Source organism: Procambarus clarkii, chromosome 4 (genome assembly GCF_040958095.1).
Source record: "Procambarus clarkii isolate CNS0578487 chromosome 4, FALCON_Pclarkii_2.0, whole genome shotgun sequence".
In the NCBI taxonomy this organism is placed as follows: Eukaryota; Metazoa; Arthropoda; class Malacostraca; order Decapoda; family Cambaridae; genus Procambarus; species Procambarus clarkii.
In genome coordinates this window covers 18363571-18376352 of record NC_091153.1, presented here as the reverse complement: position 1 = coordinate 18376352, position 12782 = coordinate 18363571, and the positions used below count along the sequence as shown (strand labels likewise).

Below are 12782 nucleotides of genomic sequence, written 5' to 3'. Positions count from 1 at the left end.
TCTCCAGCCTGGTGCTGGCAGAGAACATCAGCCTCGCGCTGCTGGGCCTCTTCACGAACAAATACAAGGATGGCGAACCCCTGGCAGGAGCTTCTTGCAACTAGCTAGTTACACTCCTCTGTAGCACCTCACTGTCGGTCGTCTCTTCCTCTAGCCAGTCCCGGGATACGCCGAATTCTGCCACTGCCACTTCACAGGCAGACAGCAGATACTACTCAGTTCCTCTTCGGCGGTGGCTCGCTGCTCACGTAAAGCAGAATGAAGAGAGAGATAATAGGCTACCCTGGGTAGACCAACTGTCTTCATACCTCCGTAGCCCTACGTCGCCTCTGTAGATACAGACACGTCATCATTAAACTGGCCTGTACTTGGGACATTAGGAAATACGATTTCCGGACTCTGACATACAACTTGCGGACATACAACTTCTATCACGATAGATGGCGCTGATTTCTAGGCGCCACCTCACCAGAGGTCAGCTACTGCGACTCTTAGGGCTGATCAAGGCAGGAATCTAGAGTCTCTTGCATGTATCATACTGCCACCACCAGATGGCGTCGTCCATTATGTAGAGGTTTAGGGAGCAGACTCACAGATGGCGTTGACGTTGCTACTCCATGCTCCGACGATGGAGTCGGGTTCGTAACAAACGTTGTGTGAAAATTTCAAAGCAATCGGTGAAGAACTTTTGGAGATTATCGGTTATGCACAAACGAACATTTCCATTTTTATTTATATAGTGTGACGGTGTTCCCCCCCTTATATTTCTCCCACGCCAGCTGTAAGAGTCATATCCACTTTACCCAAGCGCTCTCTACGTTGCGGGCAACAATTTGATATATGTGAGAGCATGTAGTGTTCTCGCGTTGGCGAGAAATTCCCAAAAGAAGAGTATTTTGGCCTGTGGTTTAGGCCCTTTAGGACGCAAATATGGCACCGGTATCTCCGTTCTCCCGCCAAAACTGTATGACGTCAGTGGCACCAGATTGGTCACGAACAGTGACGTGGCACAGGGAGCCAATGAGAAACGCCCCTGGCAAGTATGACGTCACGAGAGCAAGGGGGTACAGAGATCGCGTCTCTGTGGCGCCACCAGTTTGAAACGACACGTTGACGAAGGTGGACGTGCGAACGTTGGTCCTGTCAGTTTGACAGTTGTACCACGCTCCCGTGGATTATACGCATCACCCATAGTCTGCAAGTATTCTGTGATGTCTTCCTTCATTCCATGTGTTGGACCGAAGAGGGAATCGACGGAATATTGAGCAACAAGTGCTCCAGGGACAGGTACTTTGCAAGAAGAAGTGAAGTCTGTGCAGTGACGTATGTGACGTCTGAGACAGTTCACCCGTTAGTGACGACGTAGCGGCTGGGCCAATCCACCTGGAAGCAGCGGAAGAAGAAAACTAATTGGGTATCAGGACGACTGCAGCCGAGAGTAGGATTGCAGACGTAGTTGCGAGGAGAAGTCGACGGCCAGGAGACCGATTCCAACCCTTCAAGAAGTTATGGAGGAGCACGGGCCTGCAGAGGACAGAGCATGGAGACGACGCGTTTTTTTTTGGATGTTGATTGGGTTCCTGGAGAGAGCATCAGTGTGTGTGTGGGGGCGTTCCCTACAGCGAGTCGAGAGCCGGGACCAGGAGCTGCAATTCAACTCTCGCCGGAGTGCGAGTCCACATCAGTGAGGTGGAAGTAGGTGATTCTAGTTTCCCTCCCAATTCCCCTTTAGTCAGCTATATTTAGCCAGAGTATTTTCTATGTCGTGAGCAAGGCTCACCAACGTCTATGTTATGGTAGGGCACAGTTGTGAAGAGTGAGGCTGTAGAGAGCGCTCACGGATTATATTTGTGGTGTGGGAGAGCACCTGTGATTATTGAAGAGATTACTGTGTCGTGGATGATTTCTTTCATGTAACATTAATATTATATATTATGCCAGAGAATATATATATATATAAGTGTACCAGTTATTGGTGTTAGGCTGTGTGCCCAGTATTATCTTATTATTATTGACATTGATGAATTTATCTATATATATATATATGTGCTGGAGTGTTGAATAACATTTTCATGTGTACAGAGATTTATTGTGTCATCGCCTTCGAAAGGAATTACTGAGTCTAAGGCCAGTACCGTGGATAATTGCATTCATTATCATTATTATGATCTGCCGTGTATAACGCCTTTACAATGAATTATTGTGTTTATTGCTGTAGAAATGATTTATTGAACTTGAGACCAGTGAAGTGGCTCATTGCGTCCTATTGCCATTATAGCAAACTATTGTGTTGATTGTAAATATTGTGATTACTGTGAATTTAAAGAAACAGGCGCTTAATGCCAAGAAACAAGTACAGGAGCATTCACACAGTGAGGGGGGCCGCCCACCTAATAATGACAGGAAGGGGGAGTGTTGCCCTCTAGATGAGTTCCAGTTTTATGAAGAGAGAGTGACTTCCTTCCATGTACTTGTTGCTTTGCTGTTGATATGGATATAATACCTTGAAGCTTTTAAGTAAAATACAAAACTGCCTTCGCGTTTGTATTATCCCTCCCTATTCTTGTTGCTATAGAACAGTCGGAAAGAGTGAGAGTGATAGAGACATATACCTGCCTGTTACCAGATTTAATGAGTGAGCTCTCAGCCACTAGTACCACAATCCCACAATACCACTGACGTGTTACTGGATACGGGAAACACCAGTTGGCGACCTTGCAGTTAGTAGTAGAGCCCTTGTTGGGGCGGGCACACGGTTGGGAGAGAGAAAACTGTGTTCTCACTCGTCTTTGGCTATAAGGCCGGCTGGAGATCGACTGGGATACTCTCCTGGCGAACAGTGATGCCGCGAGGATTGAGTGAAGACCCGCAGGGCTACGGTGAGTAACAGTTATTGCTAGTACTACTGGGTGGTGTCTATGGAGAGAGAGAGACACCCCGACGTTGGCGACAGTTGACAGGATATTAAGTACGGTCATTTATACTTATGCTTACAACTAAGGTAAACCCTGACATTGGCGATCTTGCCAGGTTTCCGGGATAAGGTTCTTATACACTGTTACTACACTAACGACGTTGACCCCTGACAATAGATATAAAATTATATCGCAATTAGCACTTTCCAGCAATTTGGAGTAATACTGTCTAGCTTCAGTTAGTTCATCTAATAACCCAAAAACTGCGTTTGCTATTGTTTGTTTTATGCAAAAGAAAGTTGTGCTCTGTACTTACTTATGCAGATGAGTAAGAGCTTGAAGATACTGATGTGGCTCAAATGGTTGATCCAAGTGAAAGGTAAAATATCCGCCCTGGCGCCAAATGCCGTGTTTGTTCATGGCTATCATGTCCTCTACCCTGCCATCGCCTGGGTGAAGCCACTTCAACTCCTGCGCTTCATTCCTGAGGAAATATAATAATTACTTTGTGAGGCATTCTATTATGAAGCAGAAACTTAGGAACCAAATATAATTCCACAATGGGAGTAATTGTTTAAACTTGCAGCAGAACACAAAGGTCAAGACTTTTGAAACTTTTTCTTCTTGACCTAAATACACATGTTCATCAAAATCGATGGCGATCACTCATTGTCAAGAATTTGTGTGGGAGCGGGTTAGAATTATACGATTGTAGTGGGAAAGTGTGAGCTCCTGGTATGGGGAGCCGCCAGCCCCGGGCTTGCGAAGAAACCACCTTTCCACATCAACCATTCAGTCTGTTTTGTTAGTAGGCTCCTTCACCAACATGAACTTGTCAGCGCCAGGCAGCGTGATTCAGGCGCAGTTAATAATAATAACAATAATAATAATAATAATAATAATAATAATAATAATAATAATAATAATAATAATAATAATAATAATAATAATAATAATAATAATAATTATAACTTATTCACAAGGAGATACAAAGGGTTGGTGAGATTACATAAGATTGGTATTTGTACATTCTTGCAAAGCCACTAACATTGGATATGGATATAGCCAATGATATATATGTTTACATTGAGTAAACGTAGACACTGAGAAGACGTCTTACACTTTATTTGCAGGACGGAGGTATTAAACAACATCATTCTACATACTACAGCACCAACCTTAATCGAAGAAAACCCTACTCTGAAAGCAACGACAGCTCTACTCATCAAGATTAACGGCGCCACTCGACCCACGATGAAGATGACCTTCGAAACAGCAGAACAGGCCCAGGAAGCAGTGAAGAACGGGTTCAGGTGCTTTGGAATCCCCTCCTCCTCAAACCAGATCACCATGGAGAAGGGTCTATATTTTTCCATTCTATCTATCCACCCATCAATTTGGATAGATGGATCGGTATCGATCCATCTATCCATTCATCTATACAATCATCCATCTATCAATATATATACATCAATCTATCCATTATCTGTTCATCCATCTATTCATCTGTGTATCCGTCTATGCATACATCTATCTATTCATTTATCTGTCCATTCATCTGGATAGGCAGATGGGCGGGCCGGTGTAGATGAGCGGGGTTTACCAGGGAGGGGCGGGTTGGTGTAAGTGGGCGGGGTTTATCAGGGAGCAGTGGGGTTGTGTAGATGCGCGGGGTTTACCAGGGAGGGGCGGGCTGGTGTATATGGGCGGGGTTTACCAGGGGGGGTGGGCAGGCTGGTGCATATGAGCGGGGTTTACCAGGGAGGGGCTGGCTGGTGTAGGTGGGCGGGGTTTACCAGGGAGGGGCAGAGCGGTGATGACAGACGAGGTTTATCGCAGTGCGGTGGACTGGTGTAGACAGACAGAGAGGGTGAGGACGAAGAGGGGACCAGAGTGGTGTAAGAGAGGGGGAGGATGAAGTGGGGATAAAAGACAAAACATTTGTATCAGTCCTTCCCAATAATATATCTTCTGAGACAATGGGAAGAGAGGAAAAAAGTAACGGGGGAGGAGGAACAAAGGGGGGATGGGAAAAAACTGTTTTACTTGTAAAAGACTCAATTTTAAATGCTTACATAAAACATTTCTACGCTAAATACTATTAGGTATTGATGGGGACAATAAATATATCTTACATGTGGTATTGATATATCTTACATGTGGTATTGATGGGGGCAATAAAGAATATATCTTACATGTGGGGCTGGCGGTGAGAGCTCTGCAATGGCATAGCTGAGGAAAAAGGACTGAGATGAGGTGTGGCTCGTTGTTGACTGAGGCGCTGCAAGATGGGGCACACCGGACGCCACACCCTCGCTGCTGACATGCTTCTTCCTACTACATGAAGAAGCGAAGACATGTTACCTTTCCGCTGAAAGCACCGCTTTCTGTAAATGTAAAATGTTTTCTTTTGAGATATGTCAAGAACTGACGGAGATCTGACTCGCTTTTTTAAATGTAGTAAATGTGTCTATTTTTTTTAATTGCTCATGTGTCTTAAATGGGTCGATAAGACCCCTGAAAGAACTTTTATTCAATGGGTTTGTACACATTATAAAGTTATTATTTTTCGATAAATAATATTATTAATATTTAGCTAGGTTATTCAGAATAAGTGATAAATGCAGCAGCCAAACTCTGTAATCTTCTGAAAAGGGTCAATGATGCCCCGGAAAACATTCAAGCATGACGTAATGTCCTTTTGTTTGGCAATGTATGCCTTAACGTCCCTCCAAGGAGGGACAAATCACTTGCATCCTCGGTCCTGAGGGCGATAAATGAATACCCAAGGCGGGATAACCTAGTTTGACTTCCTCTTCGAGCAAAACACATCCTCTGCAGAAATGGTAACAACAACATACCGGAAACGTACAAAATCAGAGCACAAATCACCAAGAAAATTGAAGAGAGAAATACCACAAGTGCTATTAGAGCCCTCACCAGTGACGAGAAAATTGCTCCTCGAATCTCAGCCACAGCATGGGCCGTGCAAAGCAAGCACCCACCCAGAGCCCCTCAAGGCAACAACATCGTTCCGCCACCAGCCGACACCATTTCAGACCCATTAACTGTTGGTGAATCTGAGGTCTACAATGCAGCCCTTTCTTTTCCACTTGGGTCAGCAGGTGGCTTTACAGGGTTAAAACCTCAACACATCAAGCAAATGTTAAATCCTGCGGTTGGTGATGCTGGTTGATACCTGGTTTACCTGGTTGATGGGGTTCTGGGAGTTCTTCTACTCCCCAAGCCCGGCCCGAGGCCAGGCTCGACTTGTGAGAGTTTGGTCCACCAGGCTGTTGCTTGGAGCGGCCCGCAGGCCCACATACTCACCACAGCCCGGTTGGTCCGGCACTCCTTGCTGCACAAGATCTTCTTATGGAACTCACAAGGTTCGTCAACATGTGCCTGGCTGGTGATATACCTGAGGTCATAAGGCTCCTTTTTTTTGGTGAAACCCTCTCCGACGCCTGATTGCCACGGCTGCTACGAGGGTTGTCAGCCAGCAAGCGGCTGAATTGCTAAAACCAATCCAGCTAGGATTTGGAATCCCCCAAGGCTGTGAAGCAGCTGCCCATGCAGCACGAGCATACATCACCAACATTTCTGATGAAAAGGCCCTGCTCAAACTGGACTTTAAGAATGCCTTCAACATGGTTAGAAGAGATGCAATACTTTGTGCCGTACATCGCCATTTCCGGCCCCTCTACCCGTTCATACTATCGTCCTACAGGGGTGAGTCAAAACTGCTCTTTGGTGAACATGAAATCAGATCATGTGAAGGTGTTCAGCAAGGTGATCCTCTTGCTCCCCTTCATTTCTTCTTAGTCCTAAATGAAATCACCGAAAGCTTGTCCAGCGAGTTCAACATCTGGTTTTTGGATGATGGCACTATAGCTGGCACTGTAGACCACCTCTTGGAAGATATCAGGAAAATATGGGAGCAAGAAGTAAGCTTGGGTCTCTTCCTGAACCCTTCCAAGTGTGAAGTAGTCTCCTCCAACCCAGACATCGTAGCTAGAATAAGGTCTGCCTTGCCTGGAGCACAGGTCATTAGGGCCAAGAACAGCACCCTCCTTGGAGCCCCCCTCGGGTCTAACGCCATTGAGGAGATCCTTGACAAGAAAATCTCAGACCTTCGGAGGATGGAAGACAGAATAGGTGACATCGATACCCACGATGCTTTATATCTCCTCACCAAATGCCCATACCTTCCGAGGCTAACCTACTTTCTGAGGTGCGCCCCATCTTATGACAACCGAAAGCTTGAAGAGTATGACCTCTTACTGAAGACCATGCTGGAAAAAGTTGTTAACCTCTCCCTCAACGAATGCCAGTGGAAACAAGCCACTCTTCCTGTCAGGCTCGGTGGCTTGGGTGTCCGCACTGCCACCCAAATTGCTGTCCCAGCCTTCCTGTCTTCCTCCTCAGCATCAGATGACCTGGTTAAGGTAATTCTACCTGACACCCTGAGTGATGTATAGGGGATACAGGACCCCCCACTACACGAAATGCGACACGAAATGGGGTGCCATAGCAGACCCAGACCTCAGACCAGCCATGCCAAAAGCCAAGAAACAATCCAGTTGGGACAGCCCCATTGTAGACAAGAAGCCACAGCTTTGCTGGAGGCAGCAACAACCCCCAGTGATCGTGCACGCCTCACAGCTGTGCAGGCTTCCCATGCAGGGGACTTCCTTTTGGCAGTCCCTATGTCTGCGACAGGCACACGTCTTGATCCGCAGGAGCTCCGTATTGCAGTCGCTCTCCGTCTTGCTGCCCCTATCCACACTGTTCATAGGTGTATTTGCGGTGAGGCAGATGCTGACGAATATGGATTGCATGGCCTGCACTGTGGAAAATCTGGTGGTTGACACACTAGACACGACGAAGTCAATGACATCATTAAAAGAAGCCTTGCCTCTGCTCAGTGTCAGCGGAGAGAGAGCCTCGCAATCTACTGAACCGTGACTCTGTTAGCTTTTCCGGCCGACCAGACGGAATCACACTGCGCCTATAAAACACTAAGAAAAACGTGTTTCTTTCCTTAGAAACACTAAGGAAACGAACTATGTTCGTTTCCTTAGTGTTTCTACACTAAGGAAACGAACATAGGAATGTGCCTAAATGCCAACAGCGACTGCCCAGACAGGTACAAGAGGAGTGTTGTTAACGCTTATGTCGACCGTGCTCTCAGCCACAGCTCAGAATGGAAGCAAGTCGAGGAAGAACTCTGTAGGGTAAGGCAGGTCCTAGTCAACAACGGCTTCTCCAATGGTTTCGTCGAAGACATCATAAGAAGGAAAGTGAAACGCCATGCAACCTCTGAAGAAACAACCAACACAACACCTATACCCCCTATTAGACTATTTTACAGGAACTTCTTTTCCACAGCTCATAAAACGGAGGAAAGGGTCCTGAAAGATATTGTTAATAGAAACGTTATCCCTACAGACAAAAATCAGAGGATACAACTGACGATTTACTATAAAACCAGAAAAACGGCCAGCCTACTCATGAGAAACTCTCCAGACACAAAGCAGAATGCTTTAAAAGAGACCAACGTCGTCTATGCCTTCAAATGCCCTCTTGGGGACTGTAAGCTCCAAAAAACCCAGTATATAGGCAAGACAACAACATCTCTTTCTAGGCGTTTAACGATGCATAAGCAACAGGGCTCCATTAAGGAACATATAATCTCTTCCCACAACCTAACCATCGGCAGAGAAATCCTAGTAAACAACACAGAAATCATCGATAGATACAGCGATAGCTGGCAGCTTGAGGTTTGCGAGGCATTACACATCAAGAAGTCAACACCAGCAATCAACAGCCAATTATTGCACAACTATATTCTACCCACCTCAAGACTCCGCTCCAATATAGAAGCATCAAGAAATATGGACCAATAGGCTTTCTACAAACACTTCTATTCAATACCCATTGTTTGTGTTCTGTCTTGTGTTGATACTTTTAATACCCTATTAATATCCCCTCTTGTTCTGTCTTGTGTTAATGCCACATCACCCCTCCCACCTCACTCAAATGTAGATATAAAATCAGAGATACGTAAGTTTTAATCTGTTGTGTATTTGTGAACTAAAGTCTTTGAAAATGTAATAAGTTTTACGAAACGCGCCCGTGTCGCGTCAGACTAGAAATAAAAATGAATTTTGGAGAATTGATTTTTGATTTACCTCCAACAGTGAAGCGTAATGTACGAAAGATTGAGAAAATTCGTGTTAGAATTATTAATCTTACTTTTTCGGTCATATTTAATAATATATGTCTACAGGAAAGACTGCTACCAAAATATACTAATATATATATATATATATATATATATATATATATATATATATATATGTCGTACCTAGTAGCCAGAACGCACTTCTCAGCCTACTATGCAAGGCCCAATTTGCCTAATAAGCCAAGTTTTCATGAATTAATTGTTTTTCGACTACCTAACCTACCTAACCTAACCTAACCTTACTTTTTCGGCTACCAAACCTAACCTAACCTATAAAGATAGGTTAGGTTAGGTTAGGTAGGGTTGGTTAGGTTCGGTCATATATCTACGTTAATATTAACTCCAATAAAAAAGTATTGACCTCATACATAATGAAATGGGTAGCTTTATCATTTCATAAGAAAAAAATTAGAAAAAATATATTAATTCATGAAAACTTGGCTTATTAGGCAAATTTGGCCTTGCATAGTAGGCTGAGCAGTGCGTTCTGGCTACTAGATACGACACATATATATATATATATATATATATATATATATATATATATATATATATATATATATATATATATATATATATATATGTCGTACCTAGTAGCCAGAACGCACTTCTCAGCCTACTATGCAAGGCCAAATTTGCCTAATAAGCCAAGTTTTCCTGAATTAATATATTTTCTATAATTTTTTTCTTATGAAATGATAAAGCTACCCATTTCATTATGTATGAGGTCAATTTTTTTTATTGGAGTTAGAATTAACGTAGATATATGACCGAACCTAACCAACCCTACCTAACCTATCTTTATAGGTTAGGTTAGGTTAGGTAGCCGAAAAAATTAGGTTAGGTTAGGTTAGGTAGGTTAGGTAGTCGAAAAACAATTAATTCATGAAAACTTGGCTTATTAGGCAAATCGGGCCTTGCATAGTAGGCTGAAAAGTGCGTTCTGGCTACTAGGTACGACATATATATATATATATATATATATATATATATATATATATATATATATATATATATATATATATATATATATATATATATATATATATACATATATATATATATATATATATATATATATATATATATGTCGTACCTAATAGCCAGAACGCACTTCTCAGCCTACTATTCAAGGCCCGATTTGCCTAATAAGCCAAGTTTTCATGAATTAATGTTTTTTCGTCTACCTAACCTACCTAACCTAACCTAACCTAGCTTTTTTTGGCTACCTAACCTAACCTTACCTATAAATATAGGTTAGGTTAGGTTAGGTAGGTTTGGTTAGGTTCGGTCATATATCTACGTTAATTTTAACTCCAATAAAAAAAAATTGACCTCATACATAGAGAAAAGGGTTGCTTTATCATTTCATAAGAAAAAAATTATAGTAAATATATTAATTCAGGAAAACTTGGCTTATTAGGCAAATCGGGCCTTGAATAGTAGGCTGAGAAGTGAGTTCTGGCTACTAGGTACGACATATATATATATATATATATATATATATATATATATATACATATATATATATATATATATATATATATATATATATATATATATATATATACATATATATATATATATATATATATATATATATATATATATATATATATGTCGTACCTAGTAGCCAGAACTCACTTTTTGGCCTACTATGCATGGCCCGATTTGCCTAATAAGTCAAGTTTTCCTGAATTAATATATTTTTTCTAATTTTTTTCTTATGAAATGATAAAGCTACCCATTTCATTATGTATGAGGTCAATTTTTTTTTATTGGAGTTAAAATTAACGTAGATATATGACCGAACCTAACCAACCCTACCTAACCTAACCTAATCTATCTTTATAGGTTAGGTTTGGTTAGGTAGCCGAAAAAGTTATTTTAGGTTAGGTTAGGTAGGTTAGGTAGTCGAAAAACAATTAATTCATGAAAACTTGGCTTATTAGGCAAATCGGGCCTTGCATAGTAGGCTGAGAAGTGAGTTCTGGCTACTAGGTACGACATATATATATATATATATATATATATATATATATATATATATATATATATATATATATATATATATATATATATATATATATATATATATATATATATATATGTCGTACCTAGTAGCCAGAACTCACTTCTCAGCCTACTATTCAAGGCCCGATTTGCCTAATAAGCCAAGTTTTCATGAATTAATATATTTACAATAATTTTTTTCTTATGAAATGATAAAGCAACCCTTTTCTCTATGTATGAGGTCAATTCTTTTTACTGGATTTAAAATTAACGTAGATATATGACCGAACCTAACCAACCCTACCTAACCTAACCTAATCTATATTTATAGGTAAGGTTAGGTTAGGTAGCCAAAAAAAGCTAGGTTAGGTTAGGTTAGGTAGGTTAGGTAGACGAAAAAACATTAATTCATGAAAACTTGGCTTATTAGGCAAATCAGGCCTTGAATAGTAGGCTGAGAAGTGCGTTCTGGCTATTAGGTACGACATATATATATATATATATATATATATATATATATATATATATATATATATATATATATATATATATATATATATATATATGTCGTACCTAGTAGCCAGAACTCACTTCTCAGCCTACTATGCAAGGCCCGATTTGCCTAATAAGCCAAGTTTTTCTGAATTAATATATTTTCTCTAATTTTTTTCTTATGAAATGATAAAGCTACCCAATTCATTATGTTTGAGGTTAATTTTTTTTATTGGAGTTAAAATTTACGTAGATATAGGACGGAACCTAACCAACCCTACCTAACCTAACCTAACCTATCTTTATAGGTTAGGTTAGGTTAGGTAGCCGAAAAAACGTCCAGGGATGCGATAATATTATCGCATCCCTGGACGTTGAATCCCTATTTACCAACGTCCCAGTCGACACAACCATAGGAATGATACTGGACAGAGTATACAGAGACGAGAGCACCCCTAAATTAGACATACCTGAGCCACACTTGAAAAGTCTTCTCGAAGCATGTACAAAGGAAGCCCCTTTCATCAGTCCACAAGGAGACATGTATTTACAAATAGACGGAGTAGCAATGGGCTCCCCCTTAGGAGTTTTATTTGCTAATTTTTATATGGGAACCATCGAAGACAGGGTCTTCAGTAGCAGACAAAAACCAACTGTATACTGCCGTTAGGTAGATGACATATTCGTAATAGTAAAAGACTCAGATGAACTAATTGACCTAAAAAGACACCTAGAGAGAGAGTCAGTACTCCGTTTTACACATGAAAATAGTGAAAATAACAGTCTGCCATTCCTGGATGTACTAATAACAAAAACAGGAACCTCTTTAAGCACCAACGTATATACCAAGCCCACCAACATAGGATTATGCCTGAACGGTAGAAGTGAGTGCCCCCAAAGATACAAAGCCAGTGTTCTCAATGCTTATATTCGTCGAGCGCTTACCCACTGCTCTGAATGGAGCAACGTGAGTAGAGAGTTTGAAAGAGTAACTCAGGTATTGGTGAACAACGGATATAGCAACGCGGAAATAAACGCTGCTATAAGAAGACACATGGACCGTTGGTATAATCCAGAACCTAGAACAGAAACCACAACACCTCCAATAAAATTAT

The 12782-nt window shown here is 41.5% G+C and overlaps 1 protein-coding gene across 5 annotated transcripts in view; it reads right to left on the bottom strand.

The window, feature by feature from the left end:
* Positions 1–12782, bottom strand: part of LOC123751101 (uncharacterized) — an 81696-nt gene that overhangs the window by 43558 nt on the left and 25356 nt on the right. For 3 of the 5 annotated variants that reach the window (XM_069333092.1, XM_069333073.1, XM_069333066.1), the window contains 2 exons: positions 5111–5302; positions 3232–3399 (listed from right to left, as the gene is read on the bottom strand). In XM_069333092.1, the coding sequence (XP_069189193.1) occupies positions 3232–3399; positions 5111–5302 (360 nt within the window). The remainder of the gene's footprint in view (positions 1–3231; positions 3400–5110; positions 5303–12782) is intronic. The other 2 variants (XM_069333077.1, XM_069333085.1) reach the window with 1 other exon arrangement.